This window comes from Dysidea avara, chromosome 1, assembly GCF_963678975.1.
Source record: "Dysidea avara chromosome 1, odDysAvar1.4, whole genome shotgun sequence".
Classification (NCBI taxonomy): domain Eukaryota; kingdom Metazoa; phylum Porifera; class Demospongiae; order Dictyoceratida; family Dysideidae; genus Dysidea; species Dysidea avara.
This window is the reverse complement of record NC_089272.1, coordinates 18,884,695-18,902,070: the sequence shown is the minus strand read 5'-3', so window position 1 is coordinate 18,902,070 and position 17,376 is coordinate 18,884,695. Positions and strand designations below refer to the sequence as shown.

The window sequence follows — 17,376 nt, the reverse complement described above, 5'->3', positions numbered from 1 at the left end:
TTTTAAAAGGTCATATATACTGTACACTATAACATCTGTTGTGATTTCAGACCTAAAGTAGGGCTCTTATCAGTACATCACTGAAATAAGACTTATCATTTATAGTTAAAAGCAAAAATGTTAAAATGCGTATGTAATACAGACATACTATCAAAGTTTCAATTTACTAAAGGCCATGGTGTATTTCAGTTAGGCTGTTAAAGTACATGTTTATTAGGAATTTTACTGAATTAGGAATCATCTGAATGCATGTCTGAAGTATCAATTACTGACTCAAAAGCAAATTGGCCATTATACTTCACTTTTAGTCATGTTCAGCCCTTAAGCAGTGCTACAAATGAAGAACAGTAGGAGAAACACCTCTGCAATCAATCCAGTCACCACAGAAAAATACATGAATTGCCCACCCCAGCTATCAATTACTGACTCGAAAGTGAAGTGACCTTTATGCTTCGCTTTCAGCTACAGTATATTCGGCCTGTTACACAGCGCCGCAATCAAAGAATAGTAGGAGAAGCGCCTCTGCAATGAATCCAATCACCACAGAAAATATGGAACAAACATATGGAAGTAATCACATACTGCCACACCTTGAGCTGTCAGCAAAAAGAAATGGGACAACAAAGGTAAGTCCGTGATGCATCCATTTTATGTACTGCTGTATGCCAAAAGGCACCTGTCAAACTGAAGCAACATCGAATAGTAAAAGAATCAAGCCTGTAGCCTTAGCCATTATCGAGTTATGCTGGTCTGTGGGCATCAGGCAAGGCAGGCACGCAGGCATGCAAGCACGCAGGTAGGCAGACACGCAGGCACGCAGGCAGGCAGTTAGTCAGTAGAAAATTCCATTGAATAAAGAAAAGTAAGTGTTGTAGCAATCTATTGGAAACATTTAGAGCGGCTCTTTTCGGCTTGGTTATACCTATCTAATACTGTGAAGGTGCCAGGAAGGTATTGTGAAGCTGGTTTTTGAGTGATATTTTTGGCCAGAAAACCCCAAACTCCCATGAATGGCCATCGTCCCTAATATGCAGTACTATCATGATGTTGATGCATGCATTGCATATGTACTGCAGTATACCAAAAATTACTTGTTGGCTACAGCAACATCTAAATGTGACAAAATAAAGCCCATACATAGCTTAATACATGATTGAGTTACACTTGTCTAAAGGCATCAATCAGTAGAAAACTCCACTAAATAAACTTACTGAAAGCACTACCAGGGCTCTATACATACTGTGAGACTGGTTTATGTTCAAAAAAGTTTTTTTTGTGTGGGAAAGTGTATGTTTATGGCTCCTACTACACTGCATTACCATACTGTAGTTGCAGGTATATACTGTGTGTGTTGATGGATTTGTAAAAGTGTTGTTAATGTAACAAGATATTTTCTCTTACAGTACCTACTCCTACAGTTAGTTTAACGCCATCTGGCACTATACAAGGAGCTATGGTAGGTAATTCTCAAGATATCCAGTGTACAGTGAGTACAATTAGTGGAGTGGAGTCGAGTTCTATTATGATAAGTTGGGTGGGACCTGGAGGAAACACTATTAGAAATGATAGTAGAGTGACCATCAGCCAGACTAGTAGTAATGATAACAGCTACACTAGTAATCTCCAGTTTATGTACCTGATGGAGGGAGATGAGGGTTATTATGAGTGTAATGTAATGATTCTTGAAACAAGAGTACCAAGCTTTGTGATTATAAGCAACCTTCGTGGTAAGCTTCTGCACATAATGAGTGTTCTATTATTGCACACAATTAATATACATGTTTAGTTTGGTCATTGGTACACTGCATAGTTACTGTATTCCATGAAGTAGGCACTTTATTCAATAAAACTTGAAGAATGTTGTAAACTATAATCATGCTTAACCCTTAAACCCACATAATATACCAATTTATCGGTATTTTGCATGGATATTTCTGTTTATAGTGTATAAAGCTTGTATATGTGACCAGATTTTACAAAACCAATCCAAATTTCACATCAGGCAAAATCAAACTAACACCTCCAGTGGATAGCTACACTATCATACTACTTAGTCTAGTTTTGACCCTCACTACTACTCAAACTACTCGAGGCTGGCTTCAACAGACATCTTTTCTGGGTGGTGTGTAGAGCTCAAATGGTGGTTTCTGGTCTTGTTAAGGACCTGGCTTGGCAAGAATCACTGGTTTACTGGTGGGCAGCCTCATAATGTTGGCCTGACATTTTTTGTGTTGATTTTGCTACATATCAGCCACTAAGGAGCCAGCACAGCATTTTAATCTTGTGTCTGGACTCCAATCATGGTCTGCCTCCATTTTGAAGTCTATTCTTTGCCCACCCCACCACCCCCCACCCTCCAGCCCTTTGTGAGCACTCGTGATACTACTTCACTCATCCAACTGCTCAGATTTTCTATCTTATTTGGTGGGAACTCTACAAACACCTACAAGTACTGGAAGTGGCCTGAAAGGTAATAGATTGATGCATCTTTTATGCAAATTTCATATGTGTGCTTGCTGTTCTTGGCACGTTATGTTGACTTGAATTTTTTAAAACCGTTTATCTCGAATTTCTAATGTGCGATTTGGATCGTTTTTCCAAAATCCAGTCACATATACAGTATTATATTCATTAATCCTAAAACCACCTTTGACATTCTTAAACAGGATAGTATAGCTGCAAGGGTAGTCGGTCTTCCTTGTTTCACTTTACCTTTTCATTCTACAATCCCTACCAAATTTAGATTCCCTTTCTTTCCTTATACTTAACTGCCTACTTTTTATAATGTGATTTATGACTGGTGAGCCAGTCAAATGAGGTTCTATAGGCAAATTTATATGATTGGATCGCTATAAAAAGCAGAGCATGGTTTAATGATGATTATTATTATTAGTATTAATCTTAGTACTTGGTTGTATAATTACTAGGCCTGGAGAAAATACAACCAAGTACAATTACCAACGGGACAACCTACCAATAAGGCAGTGCATGACCAGTACAGTGTGTGCATGTTGGCACATAAATGCAATTATAATCAGATGCTATACATATATAGCAGGCCCTAAGAATTTATACTGACCAACGAACGCTTAATTAAGTCTAGGATATTAATTTATGTATCTGTACACAATTGTGTCCTTCTCATGTGATACCAGTTGTTAAAATGAGGATGGATCAGGGTGATGGATTAAGACATGGCTGGAGTTGCCAAGGGCAGACCACAGTGATATCTGGGACAAAAGAAGCCGAGTATTTTCACTATGTGTCACACACAACCATTATCTGACTCATCTGCTGAGTTACATTTTTAAGTATGAGATGGGCCGGTATGTCAAAAAAATGGTCACATGGTGTCTTGGATACACTGCAAGATGAAATAAAATGTGTAGCAAATCACTGTGAAAGGTGGCAGTGCCTTCAAAGGAATACTAATGGATATGGCACATCAGTAGTGTGTGGACACTGAATGGTAGCTACAGTAGTGATTGGCACTTCACAGCTACAGGAGATAATATTTTATATATTGTTACTGGGTAGTTAAATACAAACACAGTACAAACAAACAGTATTACAACATGAAAACACAGTCTACCTCTGTTAATAATCCACCTGAACGCATGTACTGGCAGCTGGCATGGTGACTTGGGACGTACTAGCAGCTGGCATGGCAACTTGAGATGGCTTACAGTGGCACCTGGCACTTGTCTGAACACTTACAAAACGAAGATCTGGGCACAAATAATTAGTAGACCAGTTAGTAGTAGACTTGTGGATGGTCACTCGTGGTCGCTAATCTTCTCCTGGCCTTTGTGCGGTGCTAGGTGTTATGTAGAATTACATGTTCATTCAAGTCATCAGCACGAACAGGCATAATTATTATACGTTTGTGCCTTTGTTCACTGGCGAGTCAAACTCTGGTTAGTGCAAGTTCATAGGCCTTGTAGTTTTCCCAAACATTAATTATTTAATTTTTTATTTCATTATTATTTATGATGTAATTGTAACCGCATTTCATATTATTCTTAGAACTTGCAATTGGTTGTATAATTACTAGGCCCGGGGCACATACAACCAACGCAATCTACAAATGGGGCATGTACCGGCACAGTGTGTGTGGATGAAAAAGATGCACACAGCTACAGTAAACATAAGTGATATATGCAGTTACAATCGTGAGGGCCTGCTACTATCACATTATAATTTTAGGAGTCTTTAATGGATGTATAAGCTTCATTGCTAGCAGGCATGCAGACTCATGAGATTCAATACCATAGATATGAGAACATGCACTTGCACCTCAACTTGTGAGAATCATGCAGGAGGGGCAGTGACAATGCATTATGTGGTCTTCTATGGTCGGGTATTCAATACAATGTTTAATGAGGATGAATCAGGGTACTGGATTAAGATATGTATGGCTGCTGAAGTTTCCAATAGCAGACGTCAATGATAAAAGAAGCAGGGTATTTCACTAGAAACTGTTATTTTATGTTTTTTTTTTAATATGAGCTGGGCCATATGTCCTACAATAACAACATGATATACTACAAGATGAAATTACATTTACAGTGATGTGGCAGTGGCACAGTAATAGGAGATACACAATACAGGAGATACAATGCAGGTGATACACAAAACTGTATGCAAGCCAATAAAGGGAGACAGCCAAGCTATGCATAAGCCAGGAGAAGGCAAAATGTACAATACAAGAAAACATTAAAACATACCACGCTCTATACAATACATTTACAAACACTAGAGGTAGCCAAGCCAACTGCAACCTAGCAAGCCAGGTGGAAGTAGAAAATAATACAAACAAACATACCGCTATTAATCTTTTTCCTGGTCTTGTGCAGCTGGTATGGTGAAATTCGTGTTGAGCATGGCCGCCTTAATTACTTTCCTTTGCGTGGAGCACATCCACTGGCAGCTGGCATGATGACTTGAGACTTTGGTGTGCCAGCTGGCAACAATTCCAAAAACAAATGATCAGTAGTTTGTTCGTCTAAATTGCTGTTTGAATCCGCCTGGTCGATTAACTGCATTGTAGTGGGCATCATGTGCTAGCTGTTTTGATCGCCGTTAAATAGAATAGTCGTATGGTTTCTATCACCTCCACGAAAACTCCCACCCATTATACGATTGCCTCTTCGTTCTATTCTCGATGAGCGCGAAGCCTTAGGCCATGTAGTTTTCTCAAACATTATTTATTTATTTTATTTATTCATTCATTCATTCATTATTATTTATGATGTAACTTTAACCGCATTTTATATTATTCTTAGTACTCGGTTGTATAATTAAGCATTTGTACTGTAACAGCTCATAGCTAAGCTCACATTTAACAGGTTCAGTAAAGGCAATATCTCCCTTCGAGTAATTTATAAGAAAGATACTAGGCTAATCTTTATTCAGAGAAAAAGCATCTTTTCACTTTTTAGTGCAACACTTGACATTAGATGTACTAAGAATCCCCTTAAAGGTATTTTGATGTCATAAAGTAATTCTATGACAATGTTATTGGCAGCTTTTGTGGCCACTATTTTTGTTTGGTATATCCCTACTATACAGCACTGCCATACTGAATGATAGAAATAAATTATAAATTAGTTGTAGTATGCTAAACCTTTTCCATGGTATGTAATTATACAATCTTTTTAGTTCAATTGTTAGGAATAGCTCTGAATACATCCACCATCCAAGCACTGGGTCAGCCACTAACACTGGAGTGTAATATGACTACTGTGAGAGGTATTACCAGTAGAGTGGATATTGTGTGGAGAAAGGATGGCTTACGTATAGTAACTGCAAAGAGAGTTACTGTTAGCTACCCCCATGATAATTTAGCTCTATACACTTTCACCTATACTATCCCACAATTGAGCATAACCGATGATGGTAGAGTGTACCAGTGTGAGGTAGTGATCAACACTAGTCCACCGATATCATCTGCAGACAGCATCACACTGGATGTCACCGGTATTCTATTATTTTATTTTCCGTAAGTGTTTACAATTTTTTCTTTGCAGTTCCTACACCTGATGTATCAATAGTACCGTTTGGTCCAATAATAGATGGTGTTGTAGGTAGTCCACAAGAAATACACTGTACAGTGAGTACAGTTAGTGGAGTGGAGTTGAGTTCAGTAATGATAAGTTGGAAGGGGCCTGGAGGAGATGCTATTGCAAATGATAGTAGAGTGACCATTAGTCCAATTTCTTCAATTAATAATTATTACATCAGCACTCTTGAATTTACCTACCTTATGGAGGGAGATGAGGGTAAATATACTTGTGATGTGATGATATTTGCAGCTAAGGCATCAGACTACATTGAAATAAGAAACCTCACAGGTTAGTTCATCATCTTATCATCTATTGTAATGCATCCTGAAGATAATATTATGTGACTTTCTTTTGTGTGTAGTTCCCACAACTTATGGTTTAAGCATCATTGCACATCACACTCAGATAGTTGGTCAGCCACTAACACTGGAGTGTAGTGTGACCACTGTGAGAGGTATCACCAGCAGAGTGGATTTTACTTGGAGTAGTAATGGTGCCACTTTACAAACCGAAGGAAAAAGTGGCAGAGATTTTGCAATACAAGACTTAGATGTGTACAGTGACACTTACACCATTCCATCATTGAGTGTAAATGATGATGGTAGAACATATCAGTGTGAGGTGGTAATTGATGCTAATCCACCAGTTATGGCCACCAGTAATGTAACACTGCGCATTACCTTTCCTGCTCCTACAGTCAGTATAACACCATCTGGTCCTATACAAGGAGCAATGGTAGGTAGTTCTCAAGATATCCAGTGTACAGTGAGTACAGGTAGTAGAGTTGAGTTGAGTTCAGTAATGATAAGTTGGATAGGACCTGGAGGAGACACTATTAGAAATGATAGTAGAGTGACCATTAGCCCAACCAGTGGTAGTGGTAACAATTACACTAGTAGTCTCCAGTTTATGTACCTGATGGAGGGAGATGAAGATAAATATATTTGTGATGTTATGATACTAGGAACAGTTGCATATGGTTTGTTGGAAATAAGCAGTCTCAATAGTGAGTTTAATGTACCACAATGCTTTAATTGGATTGTCTCTAAACTGTATATAAAATGTCTTTAGAATGGTTCATTCAATTGTCACAAGCTGTGACTACATAATTGTACTAGGTTCAAAGCTCTCACAACTATTATATAGCCACCATTTACATGATCACTTGTGCATCATACATAGATGTATGTCCTCATAGACCAAACTAGCGGATATCCATCATGCCCAATTTTTGACATGTTTTACAGTGGAACCTCAGTTATCTGAACCTCTGATAGTGTTTAGAAAAGTAAGAAGTGAAATGATAAGTGAAAAGTCCATAACTTTGAAGTTTTGTTCAAAATCACCTTAAAAGAACGTGTTTAGCAAATTTTCAAAATTAATTTTTAAGTACTCTAATAGAACACTCACTACTCTAATAGAACAATCAGTATTGGTGTCTGGTTAACTAAACATTTAGATAACTGAGGTTCCACTGTATTGGCTGGAATTGCTAAGCTTCTTAACTCTTCTATACCATGGATGATGTGATTGATGATTTAAAACATTTTAAATTATTAATCTTTTATGTAGTTCCAAATCCAACTGTGGCTGTAGCTATGCTTAACCCTCAAGAATTAGGTCAGCCAGTAACACTGGAGTGCAATGTAAGTGCTGTGAGAGGTATCACCAGTAGAGTGGATATTGTGTGGAAGAAAGACAATGCTTACCTAACAACTATTCAAGGTCTTAACGCAAGTTTCTGGAGTAATAACCTTGCATTTTATATGGATACCTACCAAATCCCACAACTGAACACATCTGATGATGATACAGTGTACCAGTGTGAGGTAGTGATCAACACTAGTCCACCAGTTATGGCTACTGATGCTGTGATGTTTAGTTTAACTGGTAAGTATAGTTAATAAAGTGCAAAGCATAAAGAGTTTTACAAGCTAGTAAGAGCTTTTGCCTTAAAGAAGAAGGATTATCATCACCTGAAATTCAAATCTACTTCCTACTTTGGTCATGCTGGTTTGTTCAAAACTGTATAGGCTATATGGTTATCCATTTCAAGTGACGATAATCCTTCTTGTCTAAGCACTGTTTATTGTAATGTTGTCAGTGGTATAATTTGTAAATTCTTAAAGCTTCTTTGTTATATTTTGTAACATAATTCATTAATAGTAAACCTCAATAACACAGTACCAGAAGACAAATCAGTGCTCGACGTACAATGCTACAATTGCACGATAAACATGTGGTCCTATTGTAATTACTAATGTGGAAATAGCCATGTTTTCAGCTATGATCTGGCTGTTACACAACCTTACACATGGAGGACAATACATGTAGCTAAATATCATTAAAATCAATCAGCAGTTAGAGGGGAGCCACCAAAATTAAGGTAGGTTTTCGTTACATGATAGGCAACGTACAAAGCTATTGTCATGCTACCTGAGAATCTACACCTTGAAATATAAGCAAAGAGGCGTGGACAGGATAATTATGATGCATGCATTGTATGTACTGCATACTGCTAAAAGTTCTATATAGCAATAAAAATTAACCTAGTAGCTATATTCACTATGAGTTATCTTTAGTTAGTAGGTATTTCACTAAATAAGGTTCTTTGAAATTTCTTAGCAATATATTGGAAGCATTTCAGGTCTCACCGAAGGAACATTTGTAGGCTTGGTTATACTAACACTACAAAGGTATTGTGAGGCTGATTTCTTCAAACCTTCATGATTCCTACTGTACTATACAGCACTACCATACAGTATGATAATATTATGATATTTCATTTTTCAGTTCCTACTCCTACAATCAGTATAACACCATCTGGTCCTATACAAGGAGCTATGGTAGGTAGTCCTCAAGATATCCAGTGTACAGTGAGTACAGTTAGTGGAGTGGAGTTCAGTTCAGTAATGATAAGTTGGATGGGACCTGGTGGAAACATCATTACTAATAATAGTAGAGTGACCATTAGCCCAACCAGTGTTAGTGGTAATAATTACACTAGTAGTCTCCAGTTTATGTACCTGATGGAGGGAGATGAGGGCACATATGAGTGTAGTGTGATGATACTGGAAACCTTTGTGAATAATTCTGTTGAGCTGAGGAGTCTAGATGGTATGCATTGTGCATATTAGTACTAATTTGCGTCTGCTGTATTTAAATGTATAGTGTGCAAGAATTCTTACCTAGGTTTAAAATACATATAACTGTGCTAATGCACACAGTATATCTAAGGTATCACAGGTCTGCATGTGTCATCTCTTTTGTTTGTGATATTAATGAGCTTTTCAGTTATCTGTGTCCCAGTCCCACAGTTTTCAAATGAGTTGTTACAAGTCACATGGTTTGTCATGCTATGCTACAACTAGTCCCTTCAAAAGTGGTCTTCTGACCAGTTGCAGTGACCATGCTTAGTCCCTTCAACCAGCAATATGTCTCCGAACAACTTACTGGATCACAGTTTGACCTGCTTTGCTAAGTTACCTTTCCCTCATCCCATGGAATAGAATGGAAAAGGTACAAATGATGCTGTGACTTGCTACTGTGAGACTGTTGTTGCTTGCTGCTACAGTGAAGCCTGCAAAATCCAGTTATTAACTTTCTAATTTAAGTAAGCAGAAGAAGACAGTTCACCTTTGTACATAATTAAATGACACACTAAGGGATTGGCTGATATGGACATGTGGCCTCATTACACAGTGACCTGATTAGAGATGTTTCACTGTAATACTGTTGCTTGCTACTACTGCTGCTTGTTTGCTACAGCTTGTGCCCCTGCTTGCTGCTGCTTGTACTGTTGCTGTTTGCTTGTTTGCTGCTGCTTTTTCTACTTGCTTGCTGCTGCCAACCTAATACCTGGTAGAACTTGTAAACAATATCAAGACACACGGTAGTGTGTCGTGCGGCCCAAGAAGCCGGCGCGTAACACCCGTGAGTATATTGACAGGAAGAAAGAAAACGCAATTTTCGCACCTCCGTAGCTCTGTGCTTCCTGGATGAAACAAGACGATTTTTGCTGTGGACATGCCCCCCAACTGCAGCACTCTACATTCCAAATTTGAGCGAAATCGCTTCGCGCGTTCCCGAGATATGCGACTTCAAAAATTGGCTGAGTTTCTTCGTTTTTTTTTTCTTCTTCTTCTTCTTCTTCTTCTTCTTATTTTTCTTTTTCTTGTCGCACACTTACAAAAACTGCTATAAAACTCGAACGCGTTATCCGATTGCCTTGAAATTTGGCACACAGAAGGGGGGTATAAAGGCGCATCTCGGTACCACCTTTGGCTGGAATACCATAAACAGACAAAGAGTTATGAGCGATTATGCACGAAAAATAACACCAATATGTTGTCACGCCTACAGGGTAAACCGCGTATGGGAAGAAGCTGAAAATCGGTGGGTGAATAGGTTAACTATTGAACCTCAAACCTTTTGTGGTTTGAAAGAAATCGAGCTAAAAACCAGGAAGATAAAGCGAAAAAATCAACAGTGTGTAACAATTACGCAATCGAGATTAGCTAATTTTTAATATTTTTATTTTATTATTATTATTATTATTATGCTTGCCACGCCTACCAGGTAAACCGCTTGGGGTAATGCTTTCAAAATCGCTGTACAGATGGAGTTATCATCTTAGAAAGGCTCTTCAATGGTGTAGAAGAATCAGACTTAAAGCCACGGAGTTATAACACGAAATCCAACTTGGTGTAGCAATTGCGAGATCGAGATACTCTAATAGAGCAGTCATCCTAATAGAGCAGTCACCCTGAACAGAATTCAAGAGATCAGTTAGAAATAAGTAACCTGTATAGAGATCAGCTACAAACAAATCACCCTGTAGAGAGTTCAGCTACAAACAATTCACCCTGTTAAAACATCAGTTAGAAGAAGATTTCTTGTAGAGAGTTCAGATACAAACAAATCACCCTGTTGAAAGATCAGCTAGAAGATGTCACCTTGTAGATAGTTCAGTTACAAAGAAACCACCATGTAGAGAATTCAGCTACAAACTAGTGACCCTGTAGATACATCAGCTAGAAGAAGTTACCTTGTAGAGAGTTCAGCTACAAAGAAACCATTCTGTAAAGAGCTCAGCTGCAAACAAATCACCTGTACAGAATTCAGCTACAAACAAATCACCCTGTAGAGAGATCAGCTAGAAGAAGTTACCTTGTAGAGAGTTCTGCTACAAACAAATCACCCTGTAGAAAGATCAGCTAGAAGAAATCACCTCGTAGAGAGTTCAGCTTCAAAGAAACAATCATGTGAGAGTTCAGGTACAAACAAATTGTCCTGTAGAGAGATCAGCTAGAAGAAGTTACCTTGTAGAGAGTTCAGCTAAAAAGAAACCATCATGTAGATAGTTCAGGTACAAACAAATCACCCTGTAGAAAGATCAGCTATAGAAGAAATCACCTTGTAGAGAGTTCAGCTACAAAGAATCTATCGTGTAGAGAGTTTAACTACAAACAAATCACCCTGTAGAAAGATCAGCTATAGAAGAAATCACCTTGTAGAGAATTCAGCTACAAAGAAACCATCATGTAGAGAGTTCAGCTACAAACAAATCGGCCTGTAGAGAGATCAGCTAGAAGAAATTACCTTGTAGAGAGTTCAGCTACAAAGAAACAATCATGTAGAGAGTTCAGCTGCAAACATATCACCTGTAGAGAGTTCAGCTAGAAACAAGTCACCCTGTAGAGAGATCAGCTAGAAACAAGTCACCTTGTAGAGAGTTCAGCTAGAAGAAGTAACATTGTAGAGCTACAAAGAAGCTACCATGTAGAGTTCAGCTGCAAACAAATCACCCTGTAGAGAACTCAGCTACAAACAAATCGCCCTGTAGAAAGATTAGCTAGAAGAAGTTACCTTATAGGGAGTTCAGCTATGAACAGATCACCCTGTAGAGAGTTCAGCTACAAACAAATCACCCTGTAGAGAGTTAAGTTACAAAGAAACCACCATGTAGAGAGTTCAGCTGCAAAAAAAATCAATCACTCTGTAGAGAGTTCAGCTAGAAGAAGTCACCTTGTAGAGAGTTAAGCTGCAAATAAATCACCCTGTAGAAAGATCAGCTAGAAGAAGTTACCTTGTAGAGAGTTCAGCTACAAAGAAACCACCATGTAGAGAGTTCAGCTGCAAACAAATCACCTGTAGAGAGTTCAGCTAGAAACAAGTCACCCTGTAGAGAGATCAGCTAGAAACAAGTCACCCTGTAGAGAGTTCAGCTAGAAGAAGTCACATTGTAGAGTGTTCAGCTACAAAGAAACTACCACGTAGAGAATCCAGCTGCAAACAAATCATCCTGTAGAGAGTTCAGCTAGAAGAAGTCACCTTTTAGAGAGTTCAGCTACAAAGCAACCACCATGTAAAGAGTTCAGCTGCAAAAAAACTCAATCACCTTGTAGAAAGATCGGCTAGAAGAAGTTACCTTGTAGAGAGTTCAGCTACAAAGAAACCACCATGTAGAGAGTTCAGCTGCAAACAAATCACCTGTAGAGAGTTCAGCTAGAAACAAGTCACCCTGTAGAGAGTTCAGCTAGAAGAAGTCACATTGTAGAGAGTTCAGCTACAATGAAACTCCCATGTAGAGAGTTCAGCTGCAAACAAATCACCCTGTAGAGAACTCAGCTACAAACAAATATGCAGTGAAAAAGATCAGCTAGAAGAAGTTACCTTGTAGAGAGTTCAGCTACAACGAAACCACCATGTAGAGAGTTCAGCTACAAACAAATCACCTGTAGAGAGTTCAGCTAGAAACAAGTCACCCTGTAGAGAGATCAGCTAGAAACAAGTCACCTTGTAGAGAGTTCAGCTAGAAGAAGTCACATTGTAGAGAGTTCAGCTACAAAGAAACCACCATTTAGAGAGTTCAGCTGCAAACAAATCACCCAGTAGAAAGTTCAGCTATGAACAGATCACCCTGTTGAGAGTTCAGTTAGAAACAAGGAATCCTGTAGAGAGATCACCTAGAAGTATCGCCTTGTAGAGTTCAGCTACAAACAAATCACCTGTAGAGAGTTCAGCTACAAACAAATCACCCTGTACAGAGATCAGCTAGAAGAAGTTACCTTGTAGGGATTTCAGCTACAAACAAATCACCCTGTAGAGAGTTCAGCTACAAAGAAACTATTCTGTAAAGAGCTCAGCTGCAAACAAATCACTTGTACAGAATTCAGCTACAAACAAATCGCCCTGTAGAGAGATCAGCAAGAAGAAATTACCTTGTAGATAGTTCAGCTACAAACAAATCACCCTGTAGAAAGATCAGTTAGAAGAAGTTACCTTGGAGAAAGTTCAGCTACAAAGAAACCATTTTGTAAAGAGCTCAGCTGCAAACAAATCACCTGTACAGAATTCAACTACGAACAAATCACCCTGTAGAGATCAGCTATAAGAAGTTACCTTGTAGATAGTTCAGCTACAAACAAATCTCCCTGTAGAGAGATCAGCTAGAAGAAATTACCTTGTAGAGAGTTCAGCTACAAAGAAACCACCATGTAGAGAGTTCAGCTGCAAAGAAATCACCCTGTAGAAAATTCTGCCAGAAACAAATTGCCCTGTAGAAAGATCAGTTAGAAGAAGTTACCTTTTAGAGAGTTCAGCTACAAAGAAACCATTCTGTAAAGAGCTCAGCTGCAAACAAATCACCTATACAAAATTCAGCTACAAACACATCACCCTGTAGAGAGATCAGCTAGAAGAAGTTACCTTGTAGATCGTTCAGCTACAAACAATTCACCCTGTAGAGAGAGCAATTAGAAGAAGTCACCTTGTAGAGTGTTCAGTTACAAAGAAACCACCATGGAGATTTCTGTAATCAATATATGTGACCGGATTTGCGAAAAGGGGTCTTCCACACACATCCAATTCCGTAAATGTTGGAGACCATAACTCAGTGTTCAAGTAACATATTAACCTGAACATTTCACCATGTATTCAGCTATAGTGGTGCTCACCACTGCCCAAATATCAAGGCAATAGCTCTTTCCAATCTGAAGTTATCAATTGTCAAAGTTGGCAAATTGGACCCCTTTTCGCAAATCCGGTCACATATGTATTATACAGTATATATAATTTGTACATTTACTGATAAAATATTTAAAGTACATCTACTTCATCTTTTCTTCTTCCTGTAGTAAAGAAAAAAACATAGGTTAAAAAAGTCCCAAAGCTGGCCATAGGCCGGCTTTGGGGTATACAAATACAAAAAGAAATGAAATCTAATCCAAAACAGCCAAGCTGTAAAAAAAGTGTGCGGCCCTCAGAAAGGCTATGGTGAAAAAAGATGTGAAATCCAAGGTGGCGGCCAAGAAATGGCTGTGATGGTAGGTTAGTGGTAAAAATTTTAATAATGACAATTCAGGTGAATTTTTGTGCCGCTTCACAAAAATTCACCTGAATTGTCGTTATTAAAATTTTTACCACTAACCTACCATCACAGCCATTTCTTGGCCGCCACCTTGGATTTCACATCTTTTTTCACCATAGCCTTTCTGAGGGCCGCACACTTTTTTTACAGCTTGGCTGTTTTGGATTAGATAATAATTGCAGCAATTATTTTTCTAAGTTATTAATCACACTGTGGAATTTACAAAGTTTTGATCTAAGTCAGCAACAACCATTACCAAATCTAATTTTAAGCACTAACTATTTTAGAGAGCTGAAAAGGATAAATGTACTGTATAATACAATAATTCAAATATACCCTAACAGTGGTCAAACTCATTAGAGCTTAATTAAATTTTTAGCTCACAATACAGTTATTCAGCAACTGAAAGCCTTGGAATTGTATTTACAGCCTGACTACTCCAATACTACAGGCTATTTGCTTATTGTTTCTGCTGTTACTGCTAATGCATACTTCTAGCTGACTTGCTTGCACCTTTTTATAGTAGTTGCTAGCAACTGTTGTATGATGCTACTAGCTGCTTCTACTTGATTTTGCTGCTGCTTACTTGTTGCAACTGCATGTTTTCTACTTGCAGTAGTTGCCTATTTGTTGGCTAAGTGCAACGCTGCTATAAAGCAGCAAGTAGTGCACAATAGTTCTGTCTATTTTACTATTATTTTAACATAATGCTCAATGCTTTTAGGCTCTTAGCTTTAGGCACTAAGTATGTTCAAAACTATGTTGGCAGTATCCAATCTCTCTCCTCTGATGTATGTGGACTGGTTTATGTAAAGGTTATTGGCATTTTGACCTCAGCTGTGTACCTACAGTAGGAGGAATTGATTGTGAGGTTTTATTTGGAGTGGCAGGTTTCACTTTTCATAAACTATTCACAGTGTAGTAGTGTTTGATTAGCTTGTGGACAAACCCCCAATTTATTATTCTGTTTGACAATACTCAACTGATCAACTGAACTGACTAAATGCATGACTTATGTGTCTAAATATCAAATAATAGCAGCATTTGTTGCATTAATATCATTATAGCCATTTCTTGCCTGCCACTTTTACTTTGATTTCACAACTAATGCAAATGGTTCACAACAACTTTGATGTCCTCTTGATTGTGCAGCTAACATGCCACCAAAATATAATGCATTATTATAAAAAGTACATTAACCCAAGAAAATAATGCGATATGTGATAATATTGCTGGTGTTACCCCCAAAACTACTTCTCTTTTAGTGTTAGCACAAATCTGTAGAGTGTTATTTAATATTTGTTATAGTTGTGATCCCCGACAATGCCACGGTAGCAAGCTCTAACACTCAGATAATTGGTCAGTCACTATCATTGGAGTGTAGTGTGACTACTATGAGAGGTATCACCAGTAGAGTGGATATTGTGTGGAGTAGTGATGGTGTAGAGATTAGTAGAACTGAGGGAGTAAATGCAAGCTTGGCACAACGTGAATCAATGATGTACTCAGCTTATTACACCATCCCACAATTGAGCACAAGTGATGATGGTAGAGTGTACCGGTGTGAGGTAGTGATCAACACTAGTCCACCAGTTATGGCTACTGGCAGTGTCACACTGGATGTTACAGTTCCTACTCCAACAGTCAGTATAACACCATCTGGTCCTATACAAGGAGCTATGGTAGGTAGTCCTCAAGATATCCAGTGTATAGTGAGTACAGTTAGTGGAGTGGAATTAAGTTCAGTAATGATAAGTTGGATGGGACCTGGAGGAGACACTATTACAAATGATAGTAGAGTGACCATCAGTCCAACCAGTGGTAGTGGTAACAATTACACCAGTAGTCTCCAGTTTATGTACCTGATGGAGGGAGATGAGGGTACATATGAGTGTAGTGTGATAATACTAGAAACAATCAGAAGGAGTACAACAGAGATGGTAAATATCATAGGTAAGTTACTGATTTAGGTTTTATATACTAGCTTATGGTAATAAGAGTTGATAATAATTATTGCATTAAAAAACTGAATGATTTTTTGTAAGGATATAGATATTGTTAGTAAAATCAAGACACATGGTAGTGTGTTGTGTGGCCAAGAAAGCTGGCATGCCGCACCAAGCGTATATTGTCACAAAGAAAAGAAACGTTACTTTCACACATACATAGCTCCATGGTCCTCCGAATCACACCATTTTTGCATTATAACTGTCTGCCAGATAGGGTAGGCTACACTCCAAATTTGATTGTAAGCTATTCTCCATGTATGTTGGTACCCAAATTTTTTCTTGAATTGTTTACAAGAACTTAGAATTAAATTCTGCTTCTATTTGCACACTTTCCAAAAATCGCTACAAACACAATCCCTGTACTCAATTGCCTTGATTTCTGTCATGGCTGCAGGATAAACTACTTAAGGCAACAAACCTGTTGTGATTTGAAGGAAATTGGAATAACAGCTACAGAGTTATATAGCAAAAATCCAGTGAGTGTAGAATCACCAGGATGAGGTACTCTAATAGAACAGTCACTTAAAAAGTGTACAAAAATATCGAAAAAAAAAGTTGTTTAGGGCTTGAACCAGGATCCCCCACACATAACATCCAAACCTTACTGGGACACTTCTGTGATGAATGCTTAACACATTTATTTATACTGTACAGGTGTTCAGGGTTAAATCAGTTTTATAGATCTATCAATGGAAATTCTAGATTGTTCTGGAATGTTTTATGAGCATTGTTTAAGAGGCCCTCAAAATGTGCGTTCTATTAGAGTATTACAAAAATATTAACAAAACAGTGGAATAAAATATGCAATATATATAGTAACTTCTGTCTTCAGTAATCATCACTTTGTAAATAAAAAGAAATGTGGGTAAAAACAAATCATAAAGCCAGTGATGGCTAGTAATAGGCTGGTATAAAGAGTGAAATGAAGTGA

At 38.1% G+C, this 17,376-nt stretch overlaps 1 protein-coding gene across 1 annotated transcript in view; it reads left to right on the top strand.

The window, feature by feature from the left end:
* The window catches only part of LOC136258318 (titin-like), a 105,554-nt gene that overhangs the window by 29,035 nt on the left and 59,143 nt on the right, over positions 1–17,376 (top strand). The window contains exons 13-19 of the mRNA XM_066051645.1: positions 1,404–1,727; positions 5,662–5,979; positions 6,030–6,353; positions 6,427–7,071; positions 7,638–7,955; positions 8,859–9,182; positions 15,745–16,389. Of these exons, the coding sequence (XP_065907717.1) occupies positions 1,404–1,727; positions 5,662–5,979; positions 6,030–6,353; positions 6,427–7,071; positions 7,638–7,955; positions 8,859–9,182; positions 15,745–16,389 (2,898 nt within the window). The remainder of the gene's footprint in view (positions 1–1,403; positions 1,728–5,661; positions 5,980–6,029; positions 6,354–6,426; positions 7,072–7,637; positions 7,956–8,858; positions 9,183–15,744; positions 16,390–17,376) is intronic.